This window comes from Callithrix jacchus, chromosome 6 (assembly GCF_049354715.1).
Source record: "Callithrix jacchus isolate 240 chromosome 6, calJac240_pri, whole genome shotgun sequence".
Taxonomy (NCBI): domain Eukaryota; kingdom Metazoa; phylum Chordata; class Mammalia; order Primates; family Cebidae; genus Callithrix; species Callithrix jacchus.
Genome location: NC_133507.1, coordinates 141,221,810 through 141,238,510, shown reverse-complemented (window position 1 = coordinate 141,238,510; position 16,701 = coordinate 141,221,810). Strand labels below are relative to the sequence as shown.

Genomic DNA, 16,701 nt, shown 5'->3' with positions numbered 1-16,701 from the left:
ACGGGAAAGATTAGAAGAGCAGCCCCTCCAAGCCATCCCCATCTCCACTCACTCTCCTTGGTGTCACATGGGAGGGGCTGTTTAGACTGCACTGTCCTTGGAGATTAGTACCACTACTGGTCCCCAACCCTAGGTTTGCCCAAGTCCTTTTTGGGGGCATAAATTGGTGCATAGGAACATCAAACCACATGGGGTGAAGGGGTTCAGTTAACCCATCTGGGGATTGCCTGGAAGCCAGCTGCCCAGGCTGGGCACCGGGTACAAACATGACTTCCATTCATTGGAAATACCTGCCCTAGTGTGGGGGCACTGTCACCTTTTGATCAGAGCAATTTTGACATAGCTCTGCTGACATAAATTACCTTTGCTCCTCTGGGTTTGGAGCAAGCAGTTCACATGCCATTTCCAATGGAGATGGGAAGGGAGTTCAAGATCAGCAGGGGGACAAGAGAGGAATTTTACCATTTATCAAGATATGAGTTCAGGCACCTCATTTTTATACAAAACACTTGCAGTGTGTAGGGGATTGGAGATTCTCACAGGCCAACTGTATATCTTCATCGCTAACATGACAGGTTGGCAAGGCGTCTTTCTGGTCCCTTCCAGCTGGCTTTAACATCCTGTTATTTTATGACAATGGGGCCTGCCTCTGCCCTGTTGTCCTGGGAAGCCAGAGAGGCTGGGCCAGGCTGGGCAAAAGGATTGTCTGAGCTGGAACCAAGGGACCCCCAACCTCCATCCGCAGCACAGCAGTGTCAACTCTCTCTGCCCTGGTCAGAGGCTTTGTTCCTTTTATTTTGCCAAGAACAGAGTTTTCAAGGTGGGATGAGGGCAGCATTTCCTCTGGAGACAAGGAGACCTGGGCCCTCCCCCACCCCTCATCCCCAACCTCAGGGCAGGGCAGCTCAGTCCTAAGTCCCAGTGACCATTCTGTGGCACTGCAGGGAGTAACTAGAGTCGAGTGCTTTAGCACCTAGCGGACCTCCTAACTTACCATGCAGACAAGAAGGTCCAGGCTGGTGTGTCCCTCAGCCCTAGGAAAACGCTGGACACAGCAGACAAGAGCACTCCCAGCTGGTGCTCTCCATGTGCTCTGATCTATGCTGTGACATGGAGGGGCCGAGGGGTGTGGGCCTTTTCTTTCTTTTTGAGATGGAGTATTCCTCTGTCACCCAGGCTGGAGTACAGTGGTACAATCCTGGCTTATTACAACCTCCACCTCCCAGGTTCAAGCAATTCTCATCCCTCAGCCTCCCAAATAGCTGGGATTACAGGTGTGTACCATCATGCCTGGCTAATTTTTGTATTTTTAGTAGAGACGGGGTTTCATCATGTTGGCCAGGCTGGTCTTGAACTCCTGACCTCAGGTGATCTGCCTGCCTCGACCTCCCAAAGTGCTGGGATTATAGGGGTTAGCCACTGTGCTGGCCCTGTCCTGGTTTCTTCTGCAGCTCCTCATACCACCTACTTTCGCCGACTATTGGGATGAAACCCACTCTGCTCCAGGGGTCAGGACCAGAGCTCCTGCCTGTCTTCTGGGCAGAGTGAATGAGGCTGAGCCAGGACTGGGGTGAGAGCTGGCCTATTTCAGAGCCCAGCATCCCCACACTGTGATGAGGGAACATGTGACAAGAGGTGGGGACTACCAGAACCTGATTTCGGGGGTTCAGTGGATCTGCCAGCATTCCAGAAACTGCAGGGGGAGAAGCAGACCACAGTCTCCCCTCCTTCCAGGAATAAGGAGAGGTGAGGAGCCAGGAGGATCAGGGTAGGGGGTTGGAAGGACCCAAAGTGCTACCTGGTATATTCCCTAATGTGTGTGTTGGGGAATGCACAGAGAGGGCTCAATGCCCCGGAACTCACCCTTCCCCAGCCATCCTCCCCTCCAGCCGTCCCTCTCCATAGACACACACACAGGTTCTGCTGCTTGCCATTTTTATTTCCTTGTGACAGACAGACAGCTGGATGGCTGGGAGGGATGGTCAGGACAACATAGGCAGTAGGGATCAGATGGAAGGGGAAACTTCATAAAAGTCAATAAATAAATAAATACGAATGGGAAGAAGGCCAAAGGCCATGGAGGGGTGGTGGGGGCCAGCAGAGCACACCCGGGGCTGTATCCACTGGACAGGAGGAGAGCGAGTGTGAGTGACCGCTGGCCTCCAGCTTTCCACGTTTCTCCTCTGTGGGATGCTGGTAGCTGGGCCACCCCACCTCCACCTGAGTCCTCTCTTCTCCCTCCACCGCCTCGCTGCCCTCTCTCACATCCTGGCCCTGGGCCCCTACCACGGTCTCTGTGTCCTGCGCCCACTTTGCCAAACTGACTCGCAGCCTACTGTCCTGACACCCTGGGCTCCTTCCTCTTCCTCCTCTCCAGCCATGCCCCTCGCCTTGGTTCTCCCTGAGATGCACTGACCCCCAACCCAGAACCTTCCTAGAGCCTCCCTCTTTCTGTCCCTTGACTTCTTTTCCTCTCTACTTCCCATTCCCCTCTTGTCCCTCTGCCTGTTCCCACCCTGCCCAGCCTGGCCAGCGGGTCTCCCACTCTGGCTCTGGACTGGGGTGGCATCAGGCCAAGGCCCTGGGGTTGCTGTCCTTGCAGGTCTATGAGGTAAGAGCCCAGCCAGATGTTTCTGCTGGTGGTATCCGAAGCCCCAGGCCCACCTGGCTCAGCGTGGGCCCTGGAATGTCCCGTGGCATTGGTGGGAACCCCAGTTGAAGCCCGAGGCCTGGCTGTGGTCCGTGCCTCTAGGGGCCACCAGGGTAGGAGCGCAGCAGCACCTTGTGGCGGGTGGCGGTCTCAGCCCGGCGCCGCCGCTGCTCACCCAGGAACTCCTTGAGCCGATTGGTGGTGAAGGTGAGCGTCTGGCGGCGCAGCTTCATCAGGTAGGCGTCCTGCAACCACGGGTGGGCCAGGCAGTCCTGGAGGGAGGGCCGGCTCCTGCCAGGCAGAGCCAGGGATCATGAGCCTGGAGGGATGGCCCTGGGAGCTGCCGAGGCTCTGTCCTCCTCCACACCCATGTCCCAGTCCTGGATCCCCCCATACATGTGTGATCTTGGACAGCTCAAGAGCTCAGTTCCCAAATCTCTGGAATGGGAACAGTGGTTCTGCCTCACATAGGGTTGCCTTGGGCTTTAAATGGTAGGTAGCATGACCATTTAGTAGAAGCAGCAGACTTGTTCCTAGGAGCAGGGGAGGAGCTGGGGGATCTGTGGCACAGGCCAGGCCAGGGACAGGTAACTCAGGGGATGGCTGGTGTGGAGCTCACTCACCAGGGATGTACTGAGAGGACCTTTCGCATGAAGAGGGTGGCGCTCTGGGATGTATTGGGGTATAGCTGGAAGGCATCAAAGCGGCCCCCCATAATCTGAGCCTCCATTTCCTGGGGGTCTGGCTCATAGAATGGGGAGCGTCCACTGAGCCTGTTGGGAAAGATAGCTTGATTGACATATGCAGACTGAAGATCAACACCCAGACCCGGGAGAACATTAGTGTCAGGTGCACAGGGCTCAGGGCCCTGCTACTCTGCACCTGACTGTATGTGCGTGGCATGGATGTGTGTACAGGGGAGGTGAGGTACCAGGGAGAGAGTGCTGGCAGAAGGTGAGTCTGGAAGCTCACTGTGTAGGCAGAGTGGGCTGCGGTGGGGTAGGGGACACTCACATAATGTAGGTGAGCACACCCGCTCCCCAGATGTCTGTGGCAGAGCCGATGGGTTCTCCCTTCACCATCTCCGGAGCTGACAGGAGACAGAGCCCAAGCTGACCCAGCTTCCTGGTGATGGGGAAGTGGGGGCAGGGGAGGTCCCTGGGTGCTTGAGCAGCAGGACAATGCCCAGGTCACCAGACCATGGGAATGACCAGAGTGGCAGGCTCTGAAGGCCAGTAGGCAGGACAGAGGTAGTGGCATACCCCAAGAGACATGTGGGACACCTGAGGAATTAGCCCAGGCACTAAATGATGGGGGTCCCCAGAACTCCAGAGGGGCTGAGGAGCAGGGTGACAAGCTCCCTTGGATCAGCTCCAAGGTAGGGCTCCCATTCACAATGAATGTGGCTGATACCAAGATTAAGAGCCTTTGAGGCCGGGCACAGTGGCTCATGCCTGGGATCCCAGCTTTGGGAGGCTGAGGTGGGCAGATCGCCTGAGGTTGGGAGTTCAAAACAAGCCTGGCCAGCATGGTGAAACCCTGTCTCTACTAAAAATACAAATATTAGCTGGGCATGGTGGCAGGTGCCTGAAATCCCAGATACTCAGGAAGCCGAGGCAGGAGAATCCCTTGAACCTGGGAGGCAGAGGTTGCAATGAGCTGAGATTAAGCCATTGCACCCCAGCATGGGCAACAGAGAGAGACTCCGTTTCAAAAAAAAAAAAACCCTTCAAAATCAGCCTAGCTGGCTCTAATTCCAGACCTGCCCATTCTAGCTATGGGACCCTGGGCGACCCCAGGCTAAACCTGCCTGGCTCTCCATTGCCTCATCTGTAAAGAGTGGCTTGTAGTCCCACACTAAGAAAGAGAGATAATGAACCTCAAGCATTTAGCAGATTGCTCAAATTGTAGCTGATTTTCCTTATTTAAATAAAATAATAGATTCTCCTGTCTTTTCAGCGTTAGTAAATCCTGGCTCTAGCATTTATAATTGTCCGACTGGATAAACCCTTACCTTCAGTACACCTCAGTTTCCTCATCTATAAAAGGGGGCTAATATTATGCCAAACTCCAGGTTATTCTAAAGATCAGTTGGAAGAAAAAGCCAAATACTTCATCCATTGACTGCATAAAGTAATCACTCAATAAGTGGCACATACGTGGGTGAAGTGGGGTGAGCCCTGGCTGCTGTCCCTTTGGCAGTGCCCTGTCCCCACCCTGGCTGGCAGCTGGTCCCCTCACCCATGAACTCCAGAGTGCCCGTGCGGTGGCCAAGAGGCCGAAGGGCCTGAGGGTTGTAGGGCTGCGCACTGCCGAAGTCCACGATCTTGAGGGCGTTGTCAGGGGCCAGCAGCAGGTTGTCCGGCTTGATGTCCAGGTGGAGTACATGGCGGCTGTGAAGGTAGTCCAGGCCTTGTAGCAGCTGTACCACGTAAGTGGCCACGTCATCCTCGGAATACCGGAATCTGGGAAGGCAGGGGTGGAGCCGTTGATACCTGGCCCAGCCTCCTCTCCCTCGCTACTCCCCCAGAATACCCAGCTACCTGTCACTGAGCCCACAGAGGAGCTCCCTGTTGCCGCAGCTCTCAGCAATGAGCACGAGGTACCGAGGGGTGATGTAGGCCTCGTGCAGCGACATGATCCGCTCGTGGTGCAGGGTCCGCAGCACCTCATACTCCTGTAGGACCCGCCGCTTGCCCTCAGCAGCATAGGGCACGATCTTGGCCACGAACGTTCGCCCGGTGGCGTTCTCCCGGCAGGCTCGCACAACACCAAAGCGGCCCCTGTGTTGGGGAGGGGAGGGGCACCACAGGCTCAGAGGAGAGGAGGGGGACACTTCCATAGGGAGGACTAACACAGGGACCCCCTAGGGGTAAGAATATAGTGGTTCCAGGGTAGGCTCCAGAGTTCAATCCTAGAAAACCAGGGTTCAAGTCCCAACTTCACCACTCACTGGCTCTGTACCTTAGGTAAATCCCACAGCTTCTCTAACCTCAGTTTTGCCACCTGAAATGGGTGACACTAATAGCACAGTGTCCCTCAGAGTTGTGAAGAATCAATGAGACCACATGGCTAAAGCACTGAGTACACTGTCTGACACATTTGAATTCAATCGTTCTAAGGACCTAAACCTCAGCACCTCCCCCGACCCCAGCCAGGACAGTCTGATCTCTCCGAAGCCACGTGCTCCAGACTTTGACCCACACTCCTCTCTGTCCTCTCCCCTTCCCCAACCTTGCTTGCCTGGCTTTCTCTTCCAGGAAGGTGTAGGGTTTCTGAGGGGGGCCCTGGCGAAGAGTGGTGACCTCTGGCCTGGGAGAGCTTTGGGGACTACTCCCAGCAGAGCTGACCACCTCCTTGGCTGGGCTGAGGCTCCGCACAGTCACCTTGGTAGGCTCAGGAGGGGGCTCAGGGGCTGGGGGCTCTGGGGCTGGCGGTGCAGACACGAAGGAAGTCACCATATACACAGGAGTGGAGGAAGACACTGGTTTAACCCCTTGAGGAGTGGAGGCTGGGGTCGGGTTCCCAGTGTCAAGGACAAAAGACTTGGGCTCACTTGGGGTGACCTGGGCACTGGGTAGGGGGGGCTCTGCTTGCCGGGCAGCCTGCAGGCCCCTGTGTCTTCGTGGGGGAGTTTGTGGTGGTGGACCCACAGCCTTGAGTGAGGACAAGGCCTGGCTGGGGGGTGTGGGGGGAGATGAGGGGCTGACAGTGACTGACGGGGGCGTGGGGGCAGCAGGAGCTGGGGGCGGGGCCGGTGAGGTAGGAGAGTCAGGAGGCGGGGCCCTGGCTGGCCCTGAGGTGACAGGGGCCTCTTGGTGGGCAGCAGATGGCACAGCTGAAGAATCTAAGAGACAAAGAAAATCATCACCATGGTGCCTTGGGGCAAAGCCATTGTGCTCCACAAGACCCCTAGGCTCAGGGCCCCCTTCCTCCCCCCAGCCCACACCTTCGCACTGACCTTGAGTACCCCTGACAAAGACCTTCTCAGAAGGGTTGCTGAAGGGCCCCTGCCCAGCACGGTTGGCACAGGCCACACGGAACCTCACAGTCACACCAACTGGCAGGTGGGTCACGTTGTAGTAACAGTCGGGGATGCCTGAGCTCACAGGGTGCCACACAGACTCCCCTATAGGCAGTATAGGGGAGGGGCTGAGGCCACAGAAGGGGTGGCCCCCACTGCCAGTGCTATCTGTAGAGCCCGGGAAGGCACTGGCCGTCCCAGACTCCTCTCCCCTCCCTCTGCCACTCCCCCCATCCTCCCCCTGCCCCATCCTCACCATCCACTCGCCGCTCCAGCGTGTACGTGCAAGGTGCCCGGCTGTCTCCTGGCTTCCACAGCACCAGCGCCGTGTCCTGGTAGGTCTGGGGCACCTCCGGAGGAGCTAGCTTTGCTGGGATTCCTGACAAAAGAAAGAAGAGTCCCAGTGAGCCCCTACTAAGAGCTCTTTGGCCCCGCCCCTCCATCCCCATCACTTCCCCCCTTGGGCCCTGCCCCAGGCTCACGGGCCACAGCCACGGTACAGGAGCTGGTGATGCTGCCCAGGATGTTGCTGGCCGAGCACTCATAGAGCCCGGCATGCCTCTTGCCCGCTCGGGGGATGCTGAGCAGCTGCCGCCCGTCTTTACAGGACACAATGATCACTGATGGCTCTGACCGCAGGGACTGCTTGTCTGGGGACAGGGAGGAGCAGGAGGAGCTGCTGAGTGAACTAGCACATGTCCAGGGCCCCTCAGTTGCTCCCCACTCCAGCATCCCCCCAAATATGCCCAACCCCAACCCCTGGCCTAGTCCCTCCCATCCCCTGGGTTCAGGGCCACTTGCTGGTCTCCCTTTCTGTGGGAGGCACAGTTCCTTACCTTTCATCCAGGAGATGTGTGGGGCAGGGCAGGCTGCCGGCAGGCAGAGCAGGGTGGCTGCCTCTCCCTCCAGCAGCACCTGGTCCTTGAGTTTGATGTGGAAGACTGGGGGGAAGTCTGGAGGAAAAGCAGAGACAGCCATCTTTCTGTGGGGACCCTGGCCCACTTACCGCCGGGGGAGGGGTGGAGAAGGCTTGCAAACAGCCGGCAGGAAGCAGCGTGAAACCTTGTCTCTTCCCAGGCAGATGTGGAAAGTAGCACCCCACACCATGCCTTCTCTGGGGCAAGCATCACTTTCCCCAGGCCCTCGCTGTGTGCAGAACTGCCTTTTCCTTGCACTATTGACAATGCTACTTATGTTATGGGTTTGTAAATCACTTAGGGCAGGGCCTGGCACTAAGTGGTCTATAAGGATTTGTTAAATAAAATAAAAGCAAAGGAAATACTGAAAACAGTAATGGTTAAGATCCTGTGAGACCCACCCTCTCTGGGGCACTGTAGGACAAGTGAGAAGAGAATTGAGAGGAGGTAGCGGTCTGAGCTGAGAAGGGACCGAACAAGGAATGTTCCATCAGAGTGTGCAGTCTCAAAAGAGCTGTAGTCTAGGAAAACTGTGGGCAGATCCTGGAAGCATGTCGGCCTCCTGGCCCCTCTTCCCAGCTGCTGTAGGTCTCTATACTCCTTCAGGTCAGCTGAGTGGTGAGAGCTTTTGAAGGGGCAAAAGACAGTATCTGCAGGACCTTGGGCTAGTTATTTACCCTCTCAGAAGCTCCATTTCTAATCCGTAAGTCGAGGAAAATAATACCACGCCCACAGGATTCTTGCTGTGACAATTACCAGGCATGTAAAGTATCTGGCATAGAGTAACTGATCATAAATACTTGCTTGTCTTGTTGTTACCATTATCTTAGTAATATGGACAGCAGAGAAGCCTGGAGCAGACCCCCAGAGAAAGAGGCTGTTTCAGCAAAGCAGAAAAGCTGCCTTCACAGCTAGCTGGTGGCTATGCACACAGCGGGGCTAGGGATACGACCAGTCTTCCTCCAATGTAGCCAGCCTGTGACTTAGTGCCCTGAGGATTTGAGTGCATGTTCCCTGAGAATGTCCCTTTAGAAAAATCCCAGTCCTGCCATGGGTGGAGGGTGGGGATAGGGGAGGCCTCGGGGGTGGATTTTATTCACCTGGGCAGAGAAAGCTGAGGAGCCCTGGGAGCCCCAGCTGCTGCCTGTCTGAAGAACTGTAGGGGACTGGGAGTGGGGATGAGCCAGAAAGGAGAGGAGTACTCAGCAGGAGTGGTGATCAGGATGGCAGTGTGCCCCCCTTCCCACTGTACCCCACTGTACTCCCACACTGAGGCTCCTACAAGGCAATGTGAACTGTTTCTCAATGGCTGCCTCCAGGCCAAGTGAGAGTACTGGGTAGCAGGGAGAGAGAGGCCCAGAGGAGAGGTGAAAGTGACCCCGGCCCAGCTCTGCCAGCCCCACCCCCATTCCCAGGGGCCAGCCCTGATTGGTAAAGTGGAATGGGACAGCCTTGTTTCTGCAAGGAACAGGGAGCGGATGAGGTAAGGGGACACTGCCTCGGCAGGAAATCAGCTGCATAAGCAAAACTGGGCTGGGAGGGAGGCCCCAGGTGGGAAGGGATCAGCTGTCCCCAGGCCTCTCTGCCGGCTGATCGCTTTCTTTCCCCCTGATTCTCCACCCTCCCTTCTCCTCCCCACCAGCGGCCCTTTTCTCTCTCCTTTTCTCTCACTGCAGCCCTCTTTGCCCTGGCCAAGGCTGGATACAATCCCTTCAAGCCCAGCTGAGGCAAGGCTCGACAGTCACTCCATTCTGAGTTTTACCAGGAAATGGGGGAAGAACAGGACAGGTGGCTTGTCAAGATCCTGCACACAGCCCGGCTTCATGGCCCCACTCCTTCCCTGCATGCTGCTCTGTTAAACCCAACCTCCCAAAGCCTTTGCTTGTTGCCCTTGAGTAATGCCCCTTTTTCAGAGGGGATGGGGTGATCCCACATGGGGAATGCTTCCCTATCTGGAGCTCCAGGACACTCAGGCAGAGAAACAGAAGAGGCCAAAGAGCTAGGCCAAAGAGCTCCGCAGGCTGCTTTTCTGTGCAGAAGGCTCAGAGAGGGGCAGTCATGTGTTCAGAGCTGTAGAGTAATGGAGACTTAGGGGGCTCAATCTGGGTTGTGGTCCTCTAGGTGGGTGAGAAAGTGAGTGTCTTTGGGTACAAACCCAAACACATACATCTAAAGGGGGACTGTGGGGGCAGGAGGGCCCCAACTTGAGCTCCTTTAAAAGTACAGCTAGTTACAAAACCTTCCAGGGTCCCCCAGGAGAGAGGAGGCCAGCCCCAGACAGACATAAGTATGGTGCCCTGAAGCCATTTCTGGGACCTGGCTGCAGAAGGTCACACAGTCTGACTTCAGCTGCTCCACTTACTAGCTCTGCGACTTGGACAGATTCTTAGCATTGCTAAGCCTGTCTCCTCACCTGTACAGTAAAGACAATGGCACCAATATTTCCCAAACAGTGCTGCAGGAGTGAATGAGGCAATGCTTGTAAAGTGTTTAATAGAACACTTAGCTTCTCTAATGACTGGCAGCTGCTGCCATTATAGTTGTCCCAACAGACCCCTTCCACTAGGCTCATCAAGGTGGCCCACCTCCCACCAGCCATGACTGCTCCCTGATGGGGGCAGGGGGGCATGGGGGGGCGGTGGAGGGTCCTCACCCAGCAGGCCTCTATTACCTGACTCACTGCGCACGTACTGGTGACCCAGCTCCTCCTGAACACTGGCAGAGAGGTTTGGTTGGGATAACCCCTTGTCCTTCCGAAGCCGAGAGAGGCCCCAGCGGAGCCGGCTTCGGCTTTCCCCTGGGGCTGTGAAGACCCAGGCCCGTGAGCATTTGCTCAGTCAGTACCAGCAGGTTCCCACCTCCCTGCAGCCCTCAGCCCAGAGAACCAGAAGGAACACCTAGCCCCACCCTGCCCCGCTGCCATTCCACCCTCTGGGTCTCTGTCCGCCCCTGACGGGAGTCCCCAGCCCTCTGCTCCTCCCACAGCCTCTCTCCAGCGCACCCCACCCTCCTCTGCACCTGCTGCCCTACCCCTGCCCCTCCTCACCTGAGGATCCCGATGTAGCGCTGGCCTCGGAGCCCAGGGACTCGGCGGAAGGCGTGGTGGCGCTGGCCTGGGCGGCCAACTGGTGCGGAAGGCCGAGGCGCCGCAGACTCTCGCCCTCGGACGTGGCCCTGCGAAGCCGTCCGAACAGCGGTGTGCTGCGGCCCGAGGCGCCCCCCGAGTCCTCGCTGCTGCCACTGCGCTGCAACCGGCTCGACAGCCGCTCCAGGGTGGAGCTCAGCCGCCTGCGCATCGCCAGCACCGGGGAGCCCCGCGCCGAGCTCCCGCCCTCCGAGCTCTCTCCATCCCCGCCGTGGGCCTCCCAGGCCGGGTGGCGCTGCGCGGGAGGGGTCCGCCGCAGCCGCTGGGACAGTGACAGCGAGAGGCGGCGGACGAGGCCCGGCTCCCCGACCGCCCTGAGGTCCTGCACCGAGCGCGAGCGCTCGGTCCGTCTCACCAGCTCCAGCGGGGTCCCTGCCGGGCTGGGCCGGTATATGCCATCCTCCTCCTCGGCCCCGCGGAAGGGGCCGCGCTCCTCCGAGCGCGAGCGGCTCAGCAGCCGCAGCCCCCGCGACAGGGGCGACTCGCGGCTGCGCTTGAACTTGGCCTCGAACACGGCCTCTGACTCCAGGTTCTCGATGCTGCTGCTGAGACTGCTGCCTGGCCTGGGGGGCACTGTGGGAACCCGGGCTTTCTCGGCTAGCACCAGGGGCTCCCGGGCTGAGGGCATGCCCTTCTCCGGGGCTCCTGGAGGCGGGGAGGCCACTCTGGCGAAGACAGCAGCGTGGGGCTTGGGCTCTAAAGGCGGTGCGGCAGGGCCCTGCTGGGGGGTCTGGGCATGGCCCAACAGCTGGAGCGACTGCATGATCTGGGCATAGGGCGTCAGGGGCAGCGCTAGGGTTTGCAGGACCTCGGTGGGTGGTGCAGGCTTGGAGGCTCGGACTGGTTCTGGCCTGGTCTCTGGGGCCTTGTCTTGGGCAGGCTGGGGTGCGGGGGGCTGCAGAGCATCACTAGGTGTGGTGGCAGAAGGCTCTGCAGACTTAGGGGCACTAGGTTTAGGGGCACTGGGTTTGGGGGCGCTGGGCCGTGCAGGGCTGGAGGGTTGGGCCTCGCTGAGGGCAGACAGGGAAGGAGACTCCTGTAGCCTGCGGGCCCCAAGCCTGGCCACGGGGATCTCCAGGGGCGCCCCCGCGCGGCGGTGCCGGCCCCGGGGCTCCGCCTCACCCTGCGAGAAGCTGCTGCTCTTTTGCAGGCCCCGATTCTCGAGTGGGGGCTGGTGGTGGGGCGCTGCCTCGCTGGAGGCAGCTCGTGCCATCCGGGGATCCCGGGCACGACCCCCCAGGCTCTCGAGCAGGGGACCCCTGAGGCCGCTGACTTTGCCATCCTCAGGGCCTCCCCGCAGCAGCCGCTGGCGCAGGGCTTGCAGCCTCTGGGCGTACTCGCCCTCACCCAGGCCTCCCCGGGCCAGGCGGGTGGCTCCCGGGCTGGGGCTCCGGCGCTGCGGCAGCTCCACAGACGCCGCCTTGTTCAGGCCCCGGCCCGGCTCCCGCGGCCCGGCCCGGGGCAGGGCGCTCTCAGCTGAGCTGCCCCTGCGGAGCTCTCCCCGCCTGGGGCTGGCCCCAGCTGCGGGCTCCTGGCCTGGGGAGAGGAGAGCCTCCGGGCTGGGAGCCTCCTGGTCCTGAGAGGGAGCCCTTCCCTGCTCCTGCCAGTCCATGGGGGTGGCAGCCCCAGCCTCTGGGGTCCCCAGGGCCTCATCCTCAGTAGGAATGTCCGTGAGGGACACCCGGGAGCCTGAGAACTCAGGCTGCAGTGGGCGGGGCACTGAGGGCAGCTCTTCCAGCTCTTCCTCTTCAGAATCTGAGGAGGATGAGAGTCCCCCGCTGGCGGGTGGCCTTCTGGGCATGGTTACCCACACCCGCTCCGGGGGGGCTCGAAGCAGCTCAGGGATGGGGCGCAGCACCAGGTGACATTTGTAGCTGATCTGGGAGCGCTGGAGACAGGGTACTGGAGTCAGACCCGAGGGACCCCTGGGGCAGGATTGTTCCCCCCTCCCAGGCCCATCTCATCCCTGAAGAAGAGGCCTGAGCATGCAGAGGGTCAGGGAAGAGGCAGGAAGCTGGGCACGGAGCCAGTGAAAGCAGGAAGACAGGAGCAGGAAAGGAAGGCCCACGGGAGGGGGAAGGCAGCGCTAGAGGGAAGGAGAAGGTGGAAAGCACAGAGGCCGGCCTGCCGCACTCACCTGCCACCTCCGCCGGGAGAGGAAGAGCTTCAGGTGATCCGTGCTCACCTCTGCACCCTTTGCCTGAGTCTGCAAAGCCAGGAAAGAGGGCTTGAGGGAAAGCTGTCAACCTAGACCTCCAGGTTTGGCAACAGAGAGACCAAGTCCATGGGGCAGGGCGGGGGAGGTAGTGGATTGGGCAGCACTGAGTCTGGGCTCCTGGGGATCCCCTTCCCCTTGGGTCTGTCAGGACAACACCTATAGCCAAGGTGCACACCTCAGGACAAATCCCCTGAGCCCTGCAGGGAACGGCAGGAAACCGGGGACTCCCAGGGTTAGGCTTCTTAACATCCACCAGGGCTCCCGTCTTGGTAAACCAGCTGCCTTGGGAGGCCTATGCTCTTAGGCCCCTTACCTGAGCCCTGGCTCCCCGGCCCCCCTCTGTCTCCATGTAGGGCCAGCACCCCAGACATCTGGAGCCTGGTGGTCCAGACCAAGACAGCTGCTTCCCTCAGCCACCCACCCAGGCTCTCTCTTCCGGAGCTCATTTCTGGTCTGAGAAAGGATGCTCTTAATTCAACTCCTGACACCAGAATGACCTCAGCCTTCAAATGACCCAGCACAACCTCCATGAACCGTTTATTCAGGTGTTGTTTCTGGACTCAATTGCTGAATCCCTGCCCCCCCAACCCCCACAAATCCCTGAGACCCCATCAATGCCTGGCACTGTACCTGAGGCACTGGGGTTTGAAGATGAATGAGTGAGAACCGAGAACCTGCCCACATGGAGCTCATAACCGAGGGGCTGAGCCAGCCTGGTCAACCCCAGCCCTAGTGTATGGGACCAGTGCAGGACAGAGATGGACACGCAGAAGTCAGGAAGACCAGGGTCTGGTCTCGAGCATGACGGAGAACTCCACTGAGGACGCCCAGGAGTCCAGGATACCCCCAACTCCATCACTGATTTGAGCCTGTTTCCTTGTCACCAAAATGGTGCTCCTTTGCAAAGCTATTGTGATGCTAACAGGTCATATGTATATATAATACCTAAGGTGGTTACTGCACACAGGAGGTACTCAATAAATGGAACCATTGGTAACATTCTCTCTCCCTCCACCTTTTGTGCCACCACTTTGCAGACTAGACTCACTTTGAACCAAGGATGTTCTAGGGTCTCCTCTGCGGTCGGCCTCCTGTGAATGAATAAGGATTAAGAAGGGATTTATCATTCAGTCATCCGGTCAGTCAATAACTGAGCAAACAGGGCTCCTAAGGAGTTGGGGGCAGGAGTTTGGGAGGAGTAGGCGGGTAGCATGAGGGCAGCCCTTGGCCAGGGCGGCGGGCGCTCCCAGGGCCTGGTACTCACAGCCGGTCCTGCACCAGCACTTTGATGAGGAAGCCACGGGCCTCCCTGCTTAGGCTCAGGAATGTGGTCTCCTCGAAGGCCACATTGTAGTTTCGGATGTTCATCAATGTTGTCCGATCATTTTCTCCAACAAATGGGGAGATTCCCGTCAGACTGCAGGGGTGAAGAGGGCTGGTGTGAGGGGCAGCCAGGGACAAAGGGGAATGCCTGTGGGGGCACAGGGCTGGGGACAGGCAGAGGCTTTGGGGTTGTGAGGATGACAGAGGATGACAGAGCAAATCTGGGCAGGAGGCAAGGCTGCAGACTCTCTCCTGCCCTGTCCCCTCCCTAGCCTCCTGATGGGCAAGGAGGTGGTACTGCCATGGGGGCTAGTGGCCTCTGCTTTAGAGGACCTGTCAGTCCCTCCTCCAGTGTGGCCTATGAGTGAAGTGCCAAGGGGATGTGCCCACCCTGAACTCCATTCCCTTCTAGTCCAAGTTCTGGACACTCAGAGCCAAGGAGATCTCCACCTCCATGGCCCTGAGCCTGCACTGGGCTCTCTCCATCCAGGGTGCCCACCTCTTATGGAGGGGTATGAGGCAGGCAGAACATGGGCATCTAGACCAGGGTGTCCACCTTCATGCACATGAGGCCCCTTGCAGTGCAAGAAGGAGTAGGGGTGTGGAAGAGAAGGGGGTGGGCTGCAGCCCAGCAAAGGTTAGGGGTGGGCTGCCAGGAGACAGCTGGGACACTTCAGAGGGTCCTTACCAGAGGAAGGCAACAACGCCCACGGGCCTGCGAGAAAGGAGATTGATGGTAAGGGGACTGCCCACCTCCGACTGGAAGGGAGCAGTTCTCTGCTACTGCTGACTTGAGTGAGCTCTAAGCTCCCTGGGAACAGTGCCATGGACAATGGGCACAGGAGAGGTTTCTTTAGGGAGGACTCTGAACCCACAGGTCCAGATAGGCCTGAAGAAGTCCAGGGTTACGGCAGGGCTGGCCCAGGAAGCCCAGAGAAGTCTGGGGACCGATGGGACCATGACTGCCCCACTGGAGGAGGCATGCTGGCTGCTGAGGGGAAGGCCCAGCTGCCAGGGTAGACAAGGAGTCAGGGACTAACAGAGCTGAGACCTTGAGAGAGAGAGGCATCCTTGACTCACGAGGGGCAAGGAGTCACATGGGCAGGAGGCCCTGCAAGCAACACCACCATCCCACGGTCAGAAGGACTCCAGGCTTGGTAAGTCTCCCTGCCAGTGAGCATGTCCCCAGTGCAGCCCCAAGAGCAGCTGCGCGGCCCACCCAGCCCAGCATGCCAGCCTTACCAGATGTCAGTGACTCCAGACACAGGGCTCTGGTTGACAATCTCGGGGGCCACAAACTCAGGTGTGCCATACTGGCAGTACTGGGGCTCTCCTGGGGTCATCTCCTGAGCATTCCCAAAGTCACAGATCCGCACCTGCTCTTCGCCCATGGCACCATCCCACACCAGCAGGTTCTCAGGCTGGAAGACGAAAGGCGAGGAGTAGGGGCCGAATGAACATGGGAGGACACTCCACCTCCTGGCTCCCACAGGGACTGTCTGCTCTCCAGTCCACACCTCACCTTGACATCGAGGTGCAGCACGTGGCTCTGGTGCAGGTAGTGGATTCCCTCTAGCACCTGCCGCATATAGGCCCGGATCTGTGGAAATAGGGGGCGCAGACTCTGTGGGGGGTAGGGTGGTGTATATCTGATCACCTCCAGGGTGGCAAGAGGTCAGGCTGTGCCCGAGAAGTAGCCTTCAGATGGCTCGTGGAAGGGGTTGAAACACAGATTTGGGGTTGCAAAGATCCAAGGCTACCATGTGCACTGGAGGGGACAATACAGTTATAGGGAGGAGCCATTTACAAGGTAATAAGTGGAATTGTGCAGTGCACAACATGTACAGCCCAACATGGCAGGACTGCAGTGAGATGAATAAAATCTAGGTGGGGCTCCTTCCAGGAGAAATGTTGGGGGGATGTTTATGTGATGAAGAATAGGAAACAACAGTTAGGAGCTGGGGTGGGTTTGCTGAGACTTACAGAGAACACTGCAAGTCCCAAATAGATGGGGATCTGGTCTCGATGAATGGGGACTCTACTGGCTGCCTAACTGCTCTCCACCCCCACCCCTGGCTTCAGACCCATTTGTTGGTTCTCAAAGCTCTGGTGGGTGAAGGCTGGTGCCCAACCTGGCCCCTACCACCCACTGCCCTCACCTCAGACTCACACACGGTGGGTTTCCTGGCCATTCGCTCCAGCAGCTCCTCTGTGCAGCTACATCCCAGATCAAGGAGAACAGTGCCCAGAGCCAACTGCCTGGCCCTCCCCAGAGCTCAGCGCGGGTCCAAGCTCAGCACTGGCCATGGGAACTCAGGCAAGTCACTTCACCTCTCTAAGCCTAGGTTCTCCCAGGAGTAAAACGGAGCTAAAATTTCCTCTCCTGCCCACCCTGTAAAGCATTTATAGGGATCAAATTACAGC

The 16,701-nt window shown here is 58.5% G+C and overlaps 1 protein-coding gene across 31 annotated transcripts in view; it reads right to left on the bottom strand.

Moving 5' to 3' along the window:
* Positions 1-1,918: 1,918 nt before the first annotated feature.
* SPEG (striated muscle enriched protein kinase) overlaps positions 1,919-16,701 on the bottom strand; it is a 58,693-nt gene continuing 43,910 nt past the window's right edge. For 30 of the 31 annotated variants that reach the window (XM_035305836.3, XM_035305837.3, XM_035305838.3 and 27 more), the window contains 19 exons: positions 16,437-16,494; positions 15,800-15,877; positions 15,520-15,698; positions 14,966-14,992; positions 14,219-14,371; positions 14,003-14,045; positions 12,874-12,942; positions 10,638-12,624; positions 10,263-10,394; positions 7,511-7,627; positions 7,157-7,324; positions 6,931-7,053; positions 6,612-6,779; positions 5,894-6,497; positions 5,194-5,433; positions 4,892-5,115; positions 3,665-3,740; positions 3,274-3,423; positions 1,919-2,941 (listed from right to left, as the gene is read on the bottom strand). In XM_035305836.3, coding sequence (XP_035161727.3) covers positions 2,749-2,941; positions 3,274-3,423; positions 3,665-3,740; positions 4,892-5,115; positions 5,194-5,433; positions 5,894-6,497; positions 6,612-6,779; positions 6,931-7,053; positions 7,157-7,324; positions 7,511-7,627; positions 10,263-10,394; positions 10,638-12,624; positions 12,874-12,942; positions 14,003-14,045; positions 14,219-14,371; positions 14,966-14,992; positions 15,520-15,698; positions 15,800-15,877; positions 16,437-16,494 — 4,789 coding nt within the window. In that variant the 3' untranslated portion in view covers positions 1,919-2,748. Of the gene's footprint in view, positions 2,942-3,273; positions 3,424-3,664; positions 3,741-4,891; positions 5,116-5,193; positions 5,434-5,893; positions 6,498-6,611; positions 6,780-6,930; positions 7,054-7,156; positions 7,325-7,510; positions 7,628-10,262; positions 10,395-10,637; positions 12,625-12,873; positions 12,943-14,002; positions 14,046-14,218; positions 14,372-14,965; positions 14,993-15,519; positions 15,699-15,799; positions 15,878-16,436; positions 16,495-16,701 lie in introns of those variants that run through there. The other variant, XR_013519114.1, reaches the window with a different exon arrangement.